The 19449-nt window shown below is 39.3% G+C and overlaps 1 protein-coding gene across 6 annotated transcripts in view; it reads right to left on the minus strand.

The window, feature by feature from the left end:
• ptprsb (protein tyrosine phosphatase receptor type Sb) overlaps positions 1-19449 on the minus strand; it is a 124164-nt gene that overhangs the window by 25867 nt on the left and 78848 nt on the right. For all 6 annotated transcript variants that reach the window (XM_060870754.1, XM_060870778.1, XM_060870760.1 and 3 more), the window contains 2 exons: positions 3057-3151; positions 2409-2662 (listed from right to left, as the gene is read on the minus strand). In XM_060870754.1, coding sequence (XP_060726737.1) covers positions 2409-2662; positions 3057-3151 — 349 coding nt within the window. The remainder of the gene's footprint in view (positions 1-2408; positions 2663-3056; positions 3152-19449) is intronic.

Here is a 19449-nt window from a genome sequence, read left to right on the forward strand (position 1 = left end):
CAGAGAAACGGAGTCTGCTAATGAATGTTTTCAGCACCAAACTCCCTGAGGAGCTGCCGATCGTAATGACAGGGTCCACACCAGCACACGCATGAGCCATTGGCGCATACAGGTGAATTTAATAATCACTCAACACAGCAATTTATCATCGGTCAGTCCTGTGGGGGATACTCTTACCAAAGCAATTCTGTGGCCTGAGGAGAATGAGAGGTGTGTGTGTAGTGTATGAGATGACCATTCTCTGAGGTTTGGGTTGCAGATGGAAATGCTGGTGCAGCATGTTATTTTTTTCTTTTGCAGTGTGACTGGGAGCTTCACAAGACAACTGAGCAACACAAACTGACTGGAAGTCTGAATTATTAACATAGTGAGAAAGTGGAAGAAATCCCTAAGTGTGAGTGTGAGTGTGTGTGTGTGTGTGTGCGTGCGTGCGTGCTTGTGTGTGTGGAGGGGGTTGGCTGGGATGGATATATGTACAGTAAGTGGATGTGTGATTTAATATCACAGTGTGTGTTAGTGTGTGTAATGGAGACGTGTTTGTACACATGCGGTTATGTATAATTTTATATGTAAATCAAATGGAACCAGGCCATAATTATACTGTCATTTGATCTGTAGGTCATTGCTGTGTAAATTACATTCATTATATAATTATACTCTGTATTCTACAAGCTTAAACTCTTGCTTATTTTCCTACCTTCTGATTAAGGATAATGGATCTTAACTTTGCCCTGCTACGAGCTTGCATTATGATTTCTGGACTTTTTTCCAATAAAACATATAAAATGATACATGATACATGAACCTTTGTAAATAATAAACCTAATACAAATGTTCTAAAAACATTTACTCTTACTGTGTAACTCTTTGTTTTCATCTAAGCTCAAGGAAAGGTTTCCAAAATCATAAAATTATTATAGGTTTTTGAAAGTGAGCAGGTGATGATGGAGCCTAAGTTGCGTAACTCTGGGCTTTTTTTAATACAGAAAAATAATAAGTATGTGTGGAGGAGCTCTATACTGCAAGGTGAAATCCTTGGGTGCTGATAGAGTGATTAGAAGGATCAGATATGAGCTACTATTAATTATAGCTGTGTCATCAAGTTAAAGGCAGTTAATGCAATGTGTGCTTGTTTCTTTTCATGCTGATTAAAATACGAACCAAGTTTTTTTGTACCACAATTTAATCCAATATTCTACAGTTGTGGGGGCACGGTGGCTTAGTGGTTAGCACATTTGCCTCACACCTCCAGGGTTGGAGGTTCGCCTCCACCTTGTGTGTGTGGAGTTTGCATGTTCTCCCCGTGCCTCGGGGGTTTCCTCCGGGTACTCCGGTTTCCTCCCCCGGTCCAAAGACATGCATTGTAGGTTGATTGGTATCTCTGGAAAATTGTCCCTAGCGTGTGAGTGCGTGAGTGAATGAGGGTGTGTGTGTGCCCTGTGATGGGTTGGCACTCCATCCAGGGTGTATCCTGCCTTGATGCCCGATGACCCCTGAGATAGGCACAGGCTGCCCGTGACCCGAGGTAGTTCGGATAAGCGGTAGAAGATGAATGAATGAATGAATGAATTCTACAGTTTTTGAAGCAATTTGCAGAAATTAGGGTTGGTTCTTATTGTGTCAACCCTAACAGGTGAAGTGAATATAACATTAATTATATCCTTACAGTGGCAGATGCCAAGGAGTGGGGTATATTAGGCAGCAAGGTTGAAGTGTTGAAAGAAGGTAAAGTGGGCTAGCGTAAGCAGCTTTTTTACCAAGGAACGAATTGTGATGGTTAGACGACTGGGTCAGAGCAGAAGGAGGGAATTCAGAAGGAAACCCATCCTCATTGAGGTGACACTGGACAGTAAATAATGTAAATGTAAATAATGTCCTTTCAACAACAGTTTTGTTTGTGCAAACGAGAGCTCCTGAGGAACTAATGGGTCAGGGCAAATTGGTCTGTGGAGTTCAGCACAGACCCAACACTAATTCCTTCCTGCCAAAGTCTTCAAATAATCGTTGATGAAGACTCGACCATAGAGCTGACAAATGTTAATGCTGACTGATAGGAAGGTGTCAGAACACACTGTGCATCACAGCTTGCTGCGTTTGATGCTGCAGAGTTACAGGTTGGTCAGAGTGCCTATGCTGACTGACCCCTGTCTATTGCTGAAAGCACCTACAATAGGCATGTGAAGATCAGAACTGGACCATGGATCAATAGAAGAAGATTGCCTGGACTGACACATCATGTGAACAAACATTGTTGCAGGACAAGTACTAGTGGAAGTTGCCTTTTTCAGAAGGATTATATGCCCTGACACACAACAAAAACTGTTCAGGAATGGTTTGATGAATGTGAAAAAAGATGTGTTTGTGTGCATTTGTGTGTGTGTGTGTGTGTGTGTGTGTTCTCCACTCACCTAACATTGTTCCTAGTGTCCAGTGAGGGCAGTATGATGGTGATGGTGGTCTCAGTTTCACGGCTGTGGTCGATCTCTGGCCGGTTGATGACCATGGGAGGTGAGGTTTTAGCATGGATGCGGTGTCTCAGGCCACCCAGGTTGCCCTCAGGACTGGTGATTTTAAAATCATAGCTGGTGTCAGGCATCAGGTTGGGGATCACGGCCTTCCTTAATCGAGCATCCACCTCCATCTTCTGACGGTTATACTCCACCTGAGAAGCCGTTAAATCATATTCACATCATCCAGTATCCACATCATGTCCAGCATTACCCACAAAGGGCGACTTTGTCCTTTTTTTTGAAAAAAACTAATATAGTATTATGTAGTTTAACTACTATAATCATGGTCCATACCATAAAATGTTTTTATAGCCTGTAGCGTTTAATCTAGGCTTGATAGATAAAAAATGCATGAAACTAATGCGGAATTAAGCAAACAACAGTTTCCCATTTACACTGCGTTTGCTGGCATCCTCAAGAAATATAAAACTTTCTATGCTGTCTTATACACATAGAGTACATACAGTACTATTACCCGTTAAACTGCTAGATTTCTCAATGTAAATGCTTTAGTTTCTATGCGTTTGACAAATTGGTGACACTCACAGTAAAGCGGTATGGGGAGCTGCTCTCCGGAAACTCCCACGTCAGCAATACGCTCGTCTTGGTTGCCAGATTGACCGAGAAGTTCCTGGGCACGTCTGTCAAAAAAAAAAAAAAAAAACACAAAAACAGTCATCCCATTTTTAAGAATTTGGATTACTAATAAAAAGTCAACACAGTTGTATTTAATGCAGAGGCGATGTCAAAGCACAGAGATCTGGGTGGTGTGTGGGCCCCTTCTTGCTGTTCCTTTTATCAGCAGAAGGCTGGGTGCAGGGAATTCTGGGAAAGAAAGAAAGTGTGAGCGTGACGATAACAGTTGGCCGGTTATGAAGGGCCGCATATGTCACCGTGGCAGTGTTCCAGAGAGAGCTGGCCTAGATTCCTGTGTTCCTCATGAAGAGCATAGAGATGGACATGGACATTCAGACAGTGAGGAACTTATATGTCAGTGGAATGAACCAATTTTTGTGCCACATAACAAACTGGAGTGGGAATGAACGGGAAATGAAAGGGTTCAGTGAAATCAGAAAGCAAATTATTGAATTAACAAATATGAATGAGTGCAAAAGCTTTCTGCGACTTACCGTGAGATGCTCTGTTAAATACATGGCTGTTACATCCACTTACCTCTGCAATCAACACCCACATGACTTACTGACTTTTACCTGCATGCTTGTGAGCATTGCAATATCATATTCTCTGCTTCATTCAAGTGAGGGCAATGTTAATTTGTGCTGCCGGGTTGAAAGGGTTGAAAGTGGAAGAAGGTGGTGAAGGAGGTGCTTCTTCCAACAGATTTTGATTTGCTTTTGTGAGCATGAATCCTTACATCGTCTACCAATCAGCTTGGGAATGGCATCGCTGGATTCCTGCATCTTAACAGCATGGGTTCCTGGATATTTCTTGCTTTTCCGTAATCCAGCGGCATCCAAAAGAAGTGCAGAAAACAGAGGGTAGGAAGGTTCCCATGGCCCCTCCCTTGCAGTACCCAGTGTGCCCCCTGGTGGATGGGATCAAAGAAAACAAAGAATCGCGTTTGCATTGAAAAGAATGCATTTTCCATTCCTCTTTCCATTTCCCACATACATGCCAATGAAAAGAATTCTCTTTAAAATGTTTCTTTATTTCTTTATTTTTCAATATTTTTTTATTCTTAATATTTTATTAAACAACTAACGTTGGTTGTGCTGCATCCTCCAGTGTGCAGATTACCCAGACGGCTGAGAGTATGTAAAAGGTTCCGTGCGATATCAAAAAGCAATCAGTGAACAATATGATGAAATGCAATACACGCACGCAATTGCTTTTCATTCCAGACATGTGGCGACACTGCAACGCAAACATGTCACACTGAAAAGCAAAATCTCCAGTGCTGTACTCTTGTGTATTGCTTGATCTCGTCAGTGAAAAACATTCAGCAGGGGATTGCTTTTTAAGCATTAAATGTGAATGCAATGTCAATGGGATTAAAGTTTGAAAGCAATCCACAACATCTGCATCGCATTTCACTGTGCGACTCGACGGACGACAAGCAATCACATCGATACAAAAAGAAAAAAAAACTTAGCGAAATGAAATACACACATTGCCTTGCTTGTAGAAAGAAAGCAATACATATATATATATATATATATTCAAACCCAACTGCTCTGACTGGAAATTGCATCTATTTCTAAAGTCCTGATATAAAATAGAATTTTCGTCCCTTTGTTTTCATTAGTTTGGTTTTGGTCCCTTGGTTTTCATTAGTTTTTATTCCTGCATTCATTTTCACTCATACATTTATCCTCAGGATTGCAGTGGACCCAAACCCTGCTTTAAAGGCATAAATAAACCCTGAAGGGGATGCTGATCCATCCCAGGATGCCTACATCACACACCTATTCACACCTAAGGACAAGTCCTTGGTTTTCAGTTAAAAAAAAAATAGCAGAGCTGTTGGTTAGGGGCGGAGCTAATTGATGAGCAAACAGAAACCAGAAATGAAGTAAACATCCAGATCCTTTGCTTAGAAATACTGTAATGTCCAGTAGTTACAAAAATATATGACAATTATATCTTTATAAATCCACATGTGGCTTTTGAGATTCAAGAATGAACTTAAAAAAAAGGGTAGAAGAACTTCCGTTCATGCAAAACCTTGAAGAGGATTATAGACAAGTGTGCAACAGAGGAACTAATACTGACAGTCTAGGAGTCCTTACAAAATAATCAAAAGCCAATTTCCTGTGTGCGCTTGCTCTAGTGTCTGTAGATGAGATTTCAGCGGCTGTTCGGTTTGTGTACTCTATTTCATATTTTGTTCTGCTGCCTTCTGAACTAGAGAAACTCCAAGAAACTCCACATAAGTTTTATAAGGGTTCATGCATTCCTGTTTCCTGCCACACATACAGAATGGGTGAACTACATACAACATGTGAAACACACACACACACACACACACACACACACACTCCCATGGTGGCATTAACTCTCTCACACTCACACTCTAGACAGTCATTGCTATATTACTACGTAGGTGGTGACAGGTCCCAGGCTTCCTGGACCATTTCCTATAACACATTCATAACACATAAATGCCTAGTGTCTACATTAGAGCTCACTGAGCAGAGCATGCTGTCACGCTTTGTTAGCAATATAATATTCACTTGAAACTGGAGCCTGGTTTATGCTCCATAGTCCAAAATTTAGTCCTAAATCCCAGCTTTGTGTTATTTTGTTAAACAGTTTCGTTTGACAGATATATGACTATCTATCTATCTATCTATCTATCTATCTATCTATCTATCTATCTATCTATCTATCTATCTATCTATCTATCCATCCATCCATCCATCCATCCATCCATCCATCCATCCATCCATATTTATATCTAAACCAGATAGATAAATATATTTCATTCAGAATTTCTATACTCCTATAAAGCTGCATTATGAGAATATCCATACATATAACATTGAATTAATTGAAATTGGAATTTTTAAAGTAAATATCAGGAAGACTGGAACATTCTTCCAGGATAAACCCAGAGGTAGAAATGCCAGCACTTTCAGCATGGTCCATGAATTCTGGCTTGACATTTCCTCATCCTCAGCTAGTCTCAACTAGACCTGTATGAAAGACTTTTTTTCTTTTTAATATCTTGATCATACAGATATTACTTTTATGATATTTCCATACGCATGACTTTACATCCCCATAATCCCGACCAGGCGCTTTACTAAGGATGCAGTGACTGCTTCACGAGTGAGCGCTACATACACATCCACGTTAATGAAGGAGGTCTTTGTTTATCCTGCAACCTTTATATCTTAGCTCTCGCTCATGCATGAAAATAAAAACCTCCAGCTTTTGCAAAATTTTTTGTGGTGCCCTACAGGATATCACTAGTCTCAGCCAAATCGACCTGTGAATTGTTCTGGCAAGCTTTCTACTAAAAAAAGAGAAAAAAAAGAAAATAAATTAATAATGCACCTCCTATTTGTGTCTGTACTTGCATCCAGTTAGAAAACCATATGTTCTAAATGTAGCTGTTCAATTAAAACATTGCATTAGTACTTGGTTTCATCCTAAGATTGTTTCTAGGTTTTGGTTTATTACTGCTTTATAGATAACCACATTTAAAAGTTTATCATTTCTGGTCTCGGGCATTAATTCCCTTACCATGTGTCTCGTACAAGTGAAGTGTACCCATTATTTTAAAGGAACAGTCCAAGACTTTTAGAATCCTCTACTGGAAATTTTTTTTTTTAATATTTGCTTTTTGCATCTACTTTGTTGTAACTGTGTAATTGTGTACCGGTGTAAGGTTTATAAATAGCCTTTTAGACAATAAGATGCAGAATCAAAGGAAAGGTGTAGAAGATAGTAGTGAGAGCAGCTCTGCTGTATGGGTTAGAGACTGTAGCAGTGAGGAAAAGACATGAGACAGAGATGGAGGTAGAAGAGATGAGGACGTCGAGGTTCTCTTTAGGAGTGATGAGGATGGACAGGATTAGGAAGGAACACATCAGAGGGACAGCTCAGGTTGGCTCTTTTGGGGACAAGGACAGAGAGGATAGATTGAGATGGTTTGGACATGTACAGAGGAGGGAGATATAGAGGAGATATATGGGTGTGTTAAATGAGGACATGAAGGTAACTGGTGTGAGAGTAGAGGATGATGAGGATAGAGTTAGGTGAAGACAGATGATTTGCTTTGATGACCCCAAAGAGAAAATCCAAAAGTAGAAGAAGAAGAAGAAGAAGAAGAAGAAGAAGAAGAAGAAGAAGAAGAAGAAGAAGAATACAAAAAGATGCAGAAGCACTATTCTGATTTCAAGGTTGGAAAACTGTAAATAAAAGCCTGAAGCATCAGCTTTGAGACAGCACATTCAGAACCAAATGCTGGGCAGTGAATGTGTGAACTGGGTTTATGTAACACACACACATACACACACACACATACACACACACACACACACACACACACACACACACACACACACACACACACACACAAGCATACCCATTCAGTCAGATGCAGAAATACTGACATATTGTTACATTTTAAGAGGAAATGGTGATTTGGTGGTTACTTGCATCAACTCCAAAGCACATAGGAGCCAATTAAAGCTTAATTAAAGTTGTGTCACTGGGCTGTGAATGTCATGTTGCCAAACCCCTTATTATTCAACATGAGTAAGGTTAAAGAATACACAAACGAAATGAGACCAATTTGTGCTGTAAAAAAAATTGTACTTTTACTGCAATAATTAAGAAATTTGAAACCAGAGCTGTAATGATCCTGTTTGGAAAAGAACATCAGTGTATTTTTACCCCCCGCACAGCAAGGAGGATGTTTAAAGAGGAAAAAAACAGCATTACAATTCCTTATTTGGAGAAGACACTAGCATTACAGACAATTACAGACCACTTTGATGTCAACAGATTTGGTGTTGTAGTGGAAATTTGTACTTGAACTGATTACTTTGGTTAACTGATACAAAAATCAAATTTTCAAGCAACACACACCAATCTTATGTATAGTGAATCAGGGCATATTTTTTCCTCCAAATGCCCTGCACCGAGAGCCCTGGAGGATGTAGAGAGTTTTTACACTGATCTCTGTATTCTCTAGTCTAATCAAGCAAAACGGCAGGAGAACGTTTCACAAATTATTACATGCAGCGTTATAATAATTGCAACATCTTCTGATGATAAAGATGTTGATGATGTCTGATGATATCTATTTTCTTTCTTTCTTTCTTTCTTTCTTATTTTCTTTTCATTTTATTTATTTATTTATTTATTTATTTACAACAAATCTACTTTAATAAGGTTTAGATTTCACTCATATCTTAAGTTTGAGCTTAACTACTTAAGCACAGACAAGTTTCACAACCTTATTCACCCATCTTTACTAAAGGTGCAAATGATTTAGAGCAGAGACGTGAATCGCAGTTCCGCCTCCCCTTATGTGCCTGCCATACTCACATATTCTGCCGCATCATGCGTTTTTCACTAACACAGTGCCAGCAGGAAGAAAGGGAAAAAAAATACACAGAGTGAAGGAGAGAGAGAGAGAGAGAGAGAGAGAGAGAGAGAGAGTGAGAGTGAGAGAGAGAGCATGAGCAATGGATAGATGGAGGGGGGGGGAGTATGAGTCAGGAACAGGGGGAGCGTAGGAGTGAAGGGAAAAGCGAATGATGGGGGGGTGAACAAACAAGCAATTCTCTAAAAAGGATGAACGGAATGAACAGAACAGTTGAAAGCTAAAAAGGAGAGAGAGAAAGCAACAGAAAGAAAGAGTGTATTTCACTGGAGTGGATTCATGGTTTGGGAGCATCGGTGACTTTTGTTATTAGTGCATTTATTTTGGTCATCTAAAGCTTTAATGAACAAGGCATATTGGGGACATCGTGAAAAAACACTAAATGACCCAAAATATTTGCAGAAACTCAGTTAAAAATCATTTGCTCCTTTGGCTCCTTTTTATCTAAAACAAATCAGGATAAAACTGACCTGGCCAGGTGAGGGTTTGGATCAAGAACCTTCATAACCTCCTGATGTTTAATGTGAACCTGACTTGAGGTGTATCTGTATGATTTGATGTGTGTGTACAGTATGTGTACAAAAATGTATAAAAGGTGAAAGTGAACGAAAGTAAATCGGCGACTGGAATTTATTTCTTTAAAATTTGGCTTTGTGTAAATGCAAACATTATACAAAGAGTGATACATATGGCCTATTTGTAAAACAGTAAAATCAATATCTTGTTTCATAATTAGTCATTTGTAAGGACTGACTGATTTAACTCTATTCCTTCACCTTGTTAGGTTCAGATTACTGTAACTGATTTAGTCTGATTCAGTATTTGGATTAAAATACAGTCATAATTTTCATCTGTTTGTCTAAAACGGCATACACGACATGTTCTGTCTATAAAAGTACACAATGTTTACTCAACAAAAATGACTAAACACTTCACTACTAACACTATGACCAGACCAGGAAGTGTGTTTCCATTAGTGTTATAAAAACGGAATAGTTTATTGATGACCTGTGGTGCCATTCAACACTGCATCAATAATAACCAAACTAACCAAACTGTAAAAGCTGAACCATTTGTTTTATATCCCGGTCTGGATAAGTTCAGTATGAAACCAACACAAACCCTTTTCAACACAAACAATTTCAGACTTTAAGCTCACCTGTACGTCAAGCTCACCTGTACGTCATACAAGCTCACCTGTACGTCATATCCTTAATACATATAAAGAACAAGAGTAACTCTAATACTACATACTTTTCACTTAAACTCGCAGTCTCTCTCGTCTACAGACGGCTGGGAGCACAAGATGAACAATAAAGGCTGAAAGGTGGAAGAGGAAGCTATTTTGACTCACTGGTGTAGTACCACTACAAATCTTTTAGAATATTAATAATAAGATATAATGAGCGCTGGATCAGCTGTGGGATTTATTTACGGCTTATTCGCTATTGTGTAAATCCGTCCTCTGCTTATATGGCGCTGTTTCTTTTACCATAACTGAAAGACTCACTTTACATGTCTTCATTTATGGGTTTGTATTGGCTTGTATTGTTTTTCATTTTCATGCCCATGCCAAAAATATGAATCTGAAGGTGTGTTTTTTTTTGTTTTTTTTTTTACTGAATTTACAAAATGGTCTTTAAAACTTTTCTCTGACTGAATGAAGATGTTGTTGACAGACACTCACTAAGGGCTAAGGGCGTAAAAAAAAAGCTACTAAGACTCAACAGTATAAAAAAACAGTACAAAAGGCATGCTGAGATGACTTCACCTGGCAATCGTCCAGCATCACAACTCTGAAGCACACCAGCCTGGAAGACTCCCTGTTCTCCTACATCTGGTAACTAGAGATCTGCCCTTTTTGTTACCCTGGCAACACCAAGTCACCACGCCGGCCTGATGGCGGTGGAGATGAGTATCTGTACCTCCACCTGTGAGGGCACTGACCCACACACACACACACCTGAGCTCAGTCACACAGCGGTCACAAAATAGCAATTGATTTTCGACACCATATAGACACACAGAGCCTCTCAGCAGGACTGTGGTGAAAATCAACCCCATGATAAAGTGCACTGCTTTGACGTTTCGTATTACAGGTTTTCACCTCTGCACACACAACGGCTGCAGCATAAATTTAAGCACTACGACTACAATAAAGCTGGGACAATGAGCTGCAGCAACGCTGGTGATTGTAGAAAAATACACAAAATGGAATTATGTGAGGCTGGGATTGATTTCTTTCTATCCCAGAGTGTAGATGTATGTAGCCTACAGTATTAGGGCCTTTTTACACCTGGTCAGTTTATGTGTTTTCGATGATCCGATAGCTATCTGATTTGTTAAAACTGTTCCATTTACAGTACATTAGGCCACATAAATGCGTCTTGGCGAATCGGATATCAATTCGATCTTTCTACTGCCGCCCAAAATGCAAATATATTTTACCTCATTTCCGGGGTAATTGAAACAGAACACGCGTTGGTGTATGCGGTTGCTACAAAAAACAACATTTACTGTTTGCTGCATTTTCGCTGGCGGCAGCAGTGCATTTTAAGACCCAACGAGACACCTGGGTGAAAGATCAGAGGCAGCACTGGTGGGAAAACATATTTGTTTCTGGCGCGATGCACGACTCGCGAGTCACCTGCGAGTGACGTACTTCCGTTTGGGAGGAGTAAAGTGCTGACGTATGTGGCTTGAACAACCACATTCATTTACACCTGTCCAGTTTCATCTGAAATGCGTCCCAGACCACCTCCTGAAGAGGTTTGAACGATCGGATTTATATCCGTCTCGAAACCGTTTCGGAGGGCATTTACACTTGGTCTTTTTACGATCGGATAGCTATCGGATCACAGAAAACGCATGAAGTGGCCAGGTGTAAAAACCCCCTTAGTCACTATCATGTCGGGTGATTACAGAGAATAAATTCAATTTTCAACTCAATTCAATTCATTTGTATAGCACTTTTAAAAATGTACATGGTCTTAAAGCACCTTTACAGAAGTATAGAAACAGAATAAAATTCTCTATTATTTATCTCTAACATCTATCCCTAATGACAAGCCTGAGGTGATGGTGGCAAGGAAAAACCTCCTGAGATTATATGAGTAAGAATACTTGAGAGACTCAAAAGAGAACCTCATCCTCATTTAGGTGACACTGGACAGTAAATCATGTACAGTACATGTAAATAATGTCCTTTATACAAGAGTGGTACGATGCACCATATACACAAGAGCAATACTTCGCAATAAACTGTAGTCTGTGGCAGGGGTGGTTCTAGAGGCGGGGCCACAGGAGCCCTGGCCCCTGCTGAAATCTGATTGGCCCCTGATTGGCCCCCGTTCCATCAATCGTCGATGAGAAGAGCAACCGGAGAATTTTTCACAACGATCACAGATGCAATTCCACCCCCAAACAATTGGTGGCACTCGAGCGTTTGAAAAAGGAATGACTGCCCAAATGTATTTGCACCGTACTGAATAAATTATTTTGTGTGCTTGAATGTACCCTGTACTTGGCCCCTGAATGTAACATGTGGCCTCTTAATGGCCCTTGTTACAGAAAAATCCTAGAACCGCCACTGGTCTGTGGTGTATAAGAGGTGTCTGTGGTGGATGAGGTGTGTGTGATTGGAGCGTTTTTAGGAGTTGTGGCAGCATTCAAAACAGTTAAAATACAAACCACAGAAACACGTGTCACCAAATTTAACACTAGCACAATCACCTTATCTAACACAACTAAACATTCCCCATTAATATATGTCAATAATGTTTGTTCTTACTGATTGAAGTGTTTAGAGCAATTAAAGCACATAATACATAGAAGATACCACTAATTAAAGCAGGTATATTTCTATTTCTTGGGGGCACGGTGGCTTAGTGGTTAGCACGTTCGCCTCACACCTCCAGGGTTGGGGGTTTGATTCCCGCCTCCGACTTGTGTGTGTGGAGTTTGCATGTTCTCCCCGTGCCTCGGGGGTTTCCTCCGGGTACTCCGGTTTCCTCCCCCGGTCCAAAGACATGCATGGTAGGTTGATTGGCATCTCTGGAAAATTGTCCGTAGTGTGTGATTGCGTGAGTGAATGAGAGTGTGTGTGTGCCCTGTGATGGGTTGGCACTCCGTCCAGGGTGTATCCTGCCTTGATGCCCGATGACGCCTGAGATAGGCACAGGCTCCCCGTGACCCGAGGTAGTTCGGATAAGCGGTAGAAAATAAATGAATATTTCTATTTCTAATTAGCTAATTACTAAATGACAACAATTTGTCGTATAAGTGAACATGTTATTTTAGTGTATATGGTGTGTGAACAGAATAATTCTGTTCAAAGTGTTTCAATATCATAACATACTGGTGCTGAAACTGAAACGTAATGCATTATTAAATAACATCACTCAAGCAAAATCTAGTACGAAAAGATTTATGTATATATATATATATATATATATATATATATATATATATATATATATATATATATATATATATATATGCAGCTTTGTTTCAGAGTAAAAATACGAACCACAGCACCAACCCTGCAGTCAAAGGCACTAACTGCCTTACGTCACTTTCACACATCTATTTATGTAGCACACTCCTTCCTCTTACAATGTGCCCCCTCCCCGTACACACGTTTTCTCCTACACACTCATGCACACATGGTATCCACTGCAGAGGACCAGGTTTTATCATCTCCGTCTCTTAGCAATTAGCAGTTTGCCACTCTGGCTCCCATGATACACCGGTCTCCGGTGCTGGTGGAGATGAGATCTTCTCCACAGGGTGCAGTACTTTGTGTGGATGTCAACCGCAGGCACAATATGATGAGCACTCAGGGCTCTTAACTCTCTTTTTACTCAGTAGCGTGAAGCAATGCATCTCCAATTATCTGTGGCTTTTGATTGTACAGCAACAGATAATTGTTAAACTGAATTTAAAACATGTTCATGAATCTAATATAAAAAGCAACTCAACTTTATTTCTGTGTAATATATAATTTTAAATGATTTCTTTAACAATGCAGTTCATCGTTATTTTATGCTACAAAATCAATTTTAGTATTTTTCCCCTTTTTGTTTTAAAAAAAATTCATTTTATTTTTCTCAAATCTCTCATAGACCACAAATGTGTATAAGATTGGAAAGGTTTTATTTTCACACTCTTGCACTCTCTTTGGCTTTTCTTTTTGGATTTGAAACACAAGTTAACCAGCCAGCCTGTGTGTCTCTGGGTATTATGATTTTAAACAACTAACCAGGTTTATTAGATTAGTGATTATTAGTTTCGGATGTTTTGTCTCATTACAATTTTTCTTCAATGCCTCTGTGCACAAACCGAGCTCCATAAAAACATGGCATGCCGAGGATGGTGTGGAAAAACTTGAGTGTCCTGATCTCAACCCGACTGAGCACCTTTTGGATAAACTGACTGTATTTTTGTCTAACATCAGTGCCTGATTTCACTAATGCTCTTGTGGCTGAATGAGAAAATCCCTGCATCCATACTCTAAAATCTAGTAGAACGCCTTCATGTGAGAATGAAGGTTATTATAGCAGAAAGACGGAACTAAATCTTTAATACCACCTTCAAAAAGCATCATGGGTGTGATAGCTAGGCGTCCACAAACGTTTGAGCATATGGTGGAATATGAGTATATCTGAATACAGTATACAAGTTCTAATGATCCAAAAGTGCACTGAAGAGGCTTCGATATAGAATGACGGACCCTGAAGGAACCGAAGCACATCCACATCCACAAATAAATGCTTGAATAACTACAGAATAAAGCTTCCTAAAATGTCTGATTCATTCTGTCTGATTAACTAATTATTCTTACTTAGAGAATTAACCACACAAAGATTTTTCTTCATTACCAAAGATGCCAATCAATTTGGCTCTGATGTAAAGTTTAATGAAAAAAAAAAAAAAAAAAAAATAGTTTGACCCAGTTAGAATTTAGCAGTTTATTTAATTTTTTATCACAATGTATATGTGACAGCTAGCCTTGTCTGTGAATAACATTATTAGCCTCATGTTGCTTTGTGAATTCATCATATAAGGGTATTAATTGAATTTAATTTAAAGGTTTATTGATGAGATGTTTCGACATGACAGCTGGCTCTGGTTCTTCTGATTCGTATTATATTTATACATAAAAGTGGCACATCTAGGGCCTGAGCTCTACTCTGTAATCATAGCCACAGTGAAGCAGTAACCTCCCCATATTCCTCGTCAAAATCTGATTCATTTTAAAAGCATAAGATTCAATTCGCCGGATGCAAGTCTGATGGCGTACCTTTAGCCGTTCAAGAAAGTGTTCTGGTGAAGAAAGCGCACTTACCAAGCATGAGATGAAAGCACAGAGCAGCCGAAGGTCCTGAGTGGGCTGGGAGAATCGGAATCGAATGTAGAGAAGGTAGAGTGGCGCAAAGAACGAGAAATTCAATGAATAAGAAAAACGTATCTCAGGAAATGTAATAACGCAAAATCAGATGGCGGAGATGAGATATTGGAGAAGATTTCATGTCCCCAAGATGACAAACAAATCAATAAACCTAATTAAGGGCACCAAATTCAATTTGGTTCAGAACTTAATAGATAAATGAGTTGAGCGAAACAAACTATTAGGTGATGAAGAAAAATAATATTAATGCCATTTGGTAATGGAGCTATGATGAATAATACAAAGTACCAGCACTGTTTATCTGAGAAACCTGTAAAACGGTTGCGCGGCTGATCACGAGAGAAGCCGATTGAACTGGAATGGACAACCTAATTAAAGTGAATGTGAGTATGTAATGGATAGCTGTCACCTGTCACCCCTCATTCTGTTGCAGCACAAAAAGAGATTGATGGATGGGTGGATGGGCATCTGGCCTGAAGGAAGAAACAGATCAGGCTTCTCATCCAGATGGTGACAGTTTACGGTGAGGGAAACTAAGCTTCGTGCTCCAGCCTGGGACCAATACATGTCATTTCATCAAGGGTTATTAAAAAGATGATTCAGCAATTTTATTTATAAAGTATTATTAGATCCTCCTGACCACAAATCAACTCTAATTAGGTTTCTTGTTTAATTAGACACATCTGTATTAGAAGAGATCGTCGATGTGACAGTGTGGTGTGTGTCTGGAGTGCACTGCTTTGACTCGGGTAAACCCTGATTAGGTGGAAAGTCTGTGATATCTCTTCTGTGGGTTTCATCAAGGATTACAGAGCAACATGTACATATCCAATATACAGTAAATCTTAATTATAACTGTCTACCTGGCATCGATTCGGTGTAGCACTATGCAGTAATGAGCTTAATGAATCCCAAACAGTGCTGATGGAGAGAATTGTCCGTTAAGTCTAAACATGAATACAAATCCTGACTAAACATAAATCCAGACTTTAAAAGCTGCATTTTAATAAGTAATATTGACTGCCAGGCAACTACGAACAATATACTCGACATAAAACCTGCTTGTGCTGGGCAACTGATTGCTTCACCCCTGCATTAATTTTTTAATACACAATAGCAATACTTGTCTTTTTCTGTGAAGTAAATCTAAAAAAAAAACATCCCCTATCTGGTCCACTTTCGTATTATATAACGGCACAGTGATTTAGAGCCTAGACGTAAGTAGTACTGATCTGCACCTCTCCTCCATTTGTCTTCAGTGAAATGCAAGACTTTTATTTACGTTTTCAATTTCTGCTTCCTGTAGACACACTGGGTGCGAAAATACAAGAAAATACAAGCCGACTTCCACGTAAGTTTCAACACATACATAGAACGTTAAACTCGTCTGTGATGCAAAATGTCCAGTTTGTAATACGCATTAAACTTAAGCTTTTTTAAACAATAATGGCCGTCTGCCAATTACTCTCGCCCTTCTTGAAATCGTTTGTGAACTCTGTGCTGCCACAGCACATAGAATGACAGTAATAGATGGCATTAGTGTGAATGGCAGTAGGGTTAATTTGGATCTTTGGTCTCTGTGATTGAGGGTAATTGCGTGAAAGCTCCATAGCTGAAGGCCGTGCTGACTGGCGAAGGACCAGAAGCGAGGGAGTTATTAGAAATAATGGAATCCACGGCGAGCCGTCATAATAATCAATAAAACCGATAACGTTCTTCCCGTGAACAGCCTAAGCTCGGGTATGATGTGTTATGTGGCATGGACTGCGTGCCCAGTCATGTAACACAATAATTAAAAGGTAAAAAAATAATTAAATTTAGGGTTTCGGTGATGACACATTGAATTAAATAACGACAAAATGTAATTGCTTTCAAAATTGTTATCCTGGAGCAATGTCTAAAGCAGACACGTAGACAAATTTGGCTCAAAGTTGGGCTCCCATTGTCCACACGTTACAGGTCAACACTCTTGGGGCAGCCGCCATGCGGGCATTGTCAATCGTAGTCGCCTTTGGCATTGAGTTTGACATTCAACCTTCTTTTTAACTGGCTTTATAAAAAGGCAAAATCAGTTAAGGGACTGTGAGATTACATGATATGTGGGGTAATGATATGGATATTGGGATGTGCCTGTGGAAATTACAGCCTACAAAAGGTCAAAGTCTTCTGAGCTCCACCTGTGAATAGTGTCAGTGAACTACTTAATAATTATGACTTCCCTGAATGAAAAAGTCTAACTACCTAAAAACGCCATTTCCTTTTCTCAAATCCTATGTTCTCAGACCCAAATCTGTTGATTTTCACAGTCACTGAATATGTACTGAGTCATCTTGGACAGATTCAGAAAAAAAAATACATTCTTTGCCAAGGGCAACATTTTAAAGTGAGGCAAATTATCCAATGAACAAAAATGATCAGACTGTGTACTGTAGAGTCAGTATGAATAGTTCCATCACAGAGACAGCAGAAGGTCTTTTATTCTAGTCTGAGACTCTTTGGGTCCCCCATTTAAAGCTCAATGTGAAATGAAGCCTATTGGTACACAGCAGTGTCTGCAAGTAAAACTGTGAAATTGTGATGCATTCACAAAGGTTACTGGACCGTAGTCACACCAGAACAACCGAGTCTCTGTCCTAGTTCTATCAAACTGATTGCTGTGTTGTCACACGTCTAGCTTTTTTCTGAACAATTATTTTTAGACATTCATTGCAGAAAACTTGCTTCGACTGAAGCAAATGAGGAAATATTCCATCCTAAATGGCAGTACATGCACATCTATTGATAGCTCTAACTTCACATTAGACAGCAATAAAGCTAAAGATGACTGTTCAATGCACTTCTGTGTCACTTTCGTGACAGAGCCACAGTGTCAGCAACAAATCAAATCAAATCCCAAATCAAATGGGCTGTATGAACTAAAATCTCCTCAATTCTATGCAAATTAAGTATGACAAATTGTGCACGACAAATCCAGACGACTGGCTAAAACGATTCCACAGACCATTTCTTTGGTGTGGGTGGTCCAAGGTTTTTTTCATTCCTGCAAATATACCTTTGGTTCCTAAATACAGTACATACAATTAGTTCCCAGTTGGAAGATAAATAATACTTAAAAGCCTTGAGTCTGTTCTCAAGATGTTTCCTGTAGTGACTTGATCTTGTCTTTGACTTATTGGCATTTGTGCTTGGACTTGTCTTTGTCTTGGCACTCGGTCTCACTACAGTAAGTATGGACTTAGATCGCATGCACATTTTTTATAAGAAGTAATTCTAGAATTTTTTCTACAAAACATACCCTAATTGTTGGCAAAATGGATTTTACTCTCAGTCTTGACTTAATTTTATTTTCATGTTGACTTGATTGCGACTTTGTGGCTTTGAAACTAGTTCCTTTAAATCAAATACTTCCAATCAAAGTATTCAAAGTAATGTTGCGTTGTGCTTGGACATTAGGCACAAAAAGTTAACTTTAGGATCTGAACAGTGGCTATAAATCTGGTTTGATTGTCTGAATGTGAAGCATTGTACGATAAAGTGCTGCTATTGGAGAACACGCCTAGTTCTTTCAATCCATCACCAGTGGAAATAAAAAAGAGGCTTACCGTGAGTGGTGGTACTGTAGTGCCATGCCAATGCAGATCTTCACTCGAGGTCTCAGTTCCCCTCTGTTCCCCAGACTGATTCTCACTTACCATTAACTGCCTCTTCGGAATCTGTTTTGTACTTACATTCAGTAAAAGAGCTTGATGCTGTATATTGTTTGTAGGTTTGAAATGTGATCACATTCCATCAAAATAGAAAAACAATCAGATTCAATGATTTCAAGTCATTTGATAAACCTTGTAGTGTTGTGTTGTGTTAAAACTAAAGAAAAGTAGGGCATTGAGAATAGGGATAAAAATATAAGGGAAATAAGGAGAAAATGAAATGTAAACAAACACAAATCCCATCCAGTCTGTTTGTGGCTTTTTTTTTTTTTTTTTTTGGTAGAAAGATTTCACACACTACATAATAAAAGCTACATAACATTCAAATAGCAACAAATGTGACACATAAGAATGGAGAAGCTGTTGAATGAATTATGATGGATGATGGATGATGGATGGATAGATAGTTGACGAAGAGATACGTGATATCTTGAAGACCCAGGCTAATTCTGTCAGGAGTTTGGTGGAGGAGTGAAGCGTGCACATGTCTCCTTGTATCAATTTCATGCAGATTGAGCACAGTGACAAAATGGGGATGAATGGAGGAAAAAATCTATAGCACACTTCTGAAATTCCTCACGAACTATCTACCCCGTATCTCATCTCTGTCAAAGCACTCTTCAGGACCAAAGCATTTTTTTTAGGTCAACAATATGCAAAAATCATGAAATAAACAGTTTAGAGGTCACATGCACAACTTGTCCATATGAAACATATCTAGCAAAAACAGCCATTATAAATCAC

Source organism: Tachysurus vachellii, chromosome 1, assembly GCF_030014155.1.
Source record: "Tachysurus vachellii isolate PV-2020 chromosome 1, HZAU_Pvac_v1, whole genome shotgun sequence".
Taxonomy (NCBI): Eukaryota; Metazoa; Chordata; class Actinopteri; order Siluriformes; family Bagridae; genus Tachysurus; species Tachysurus vachellii.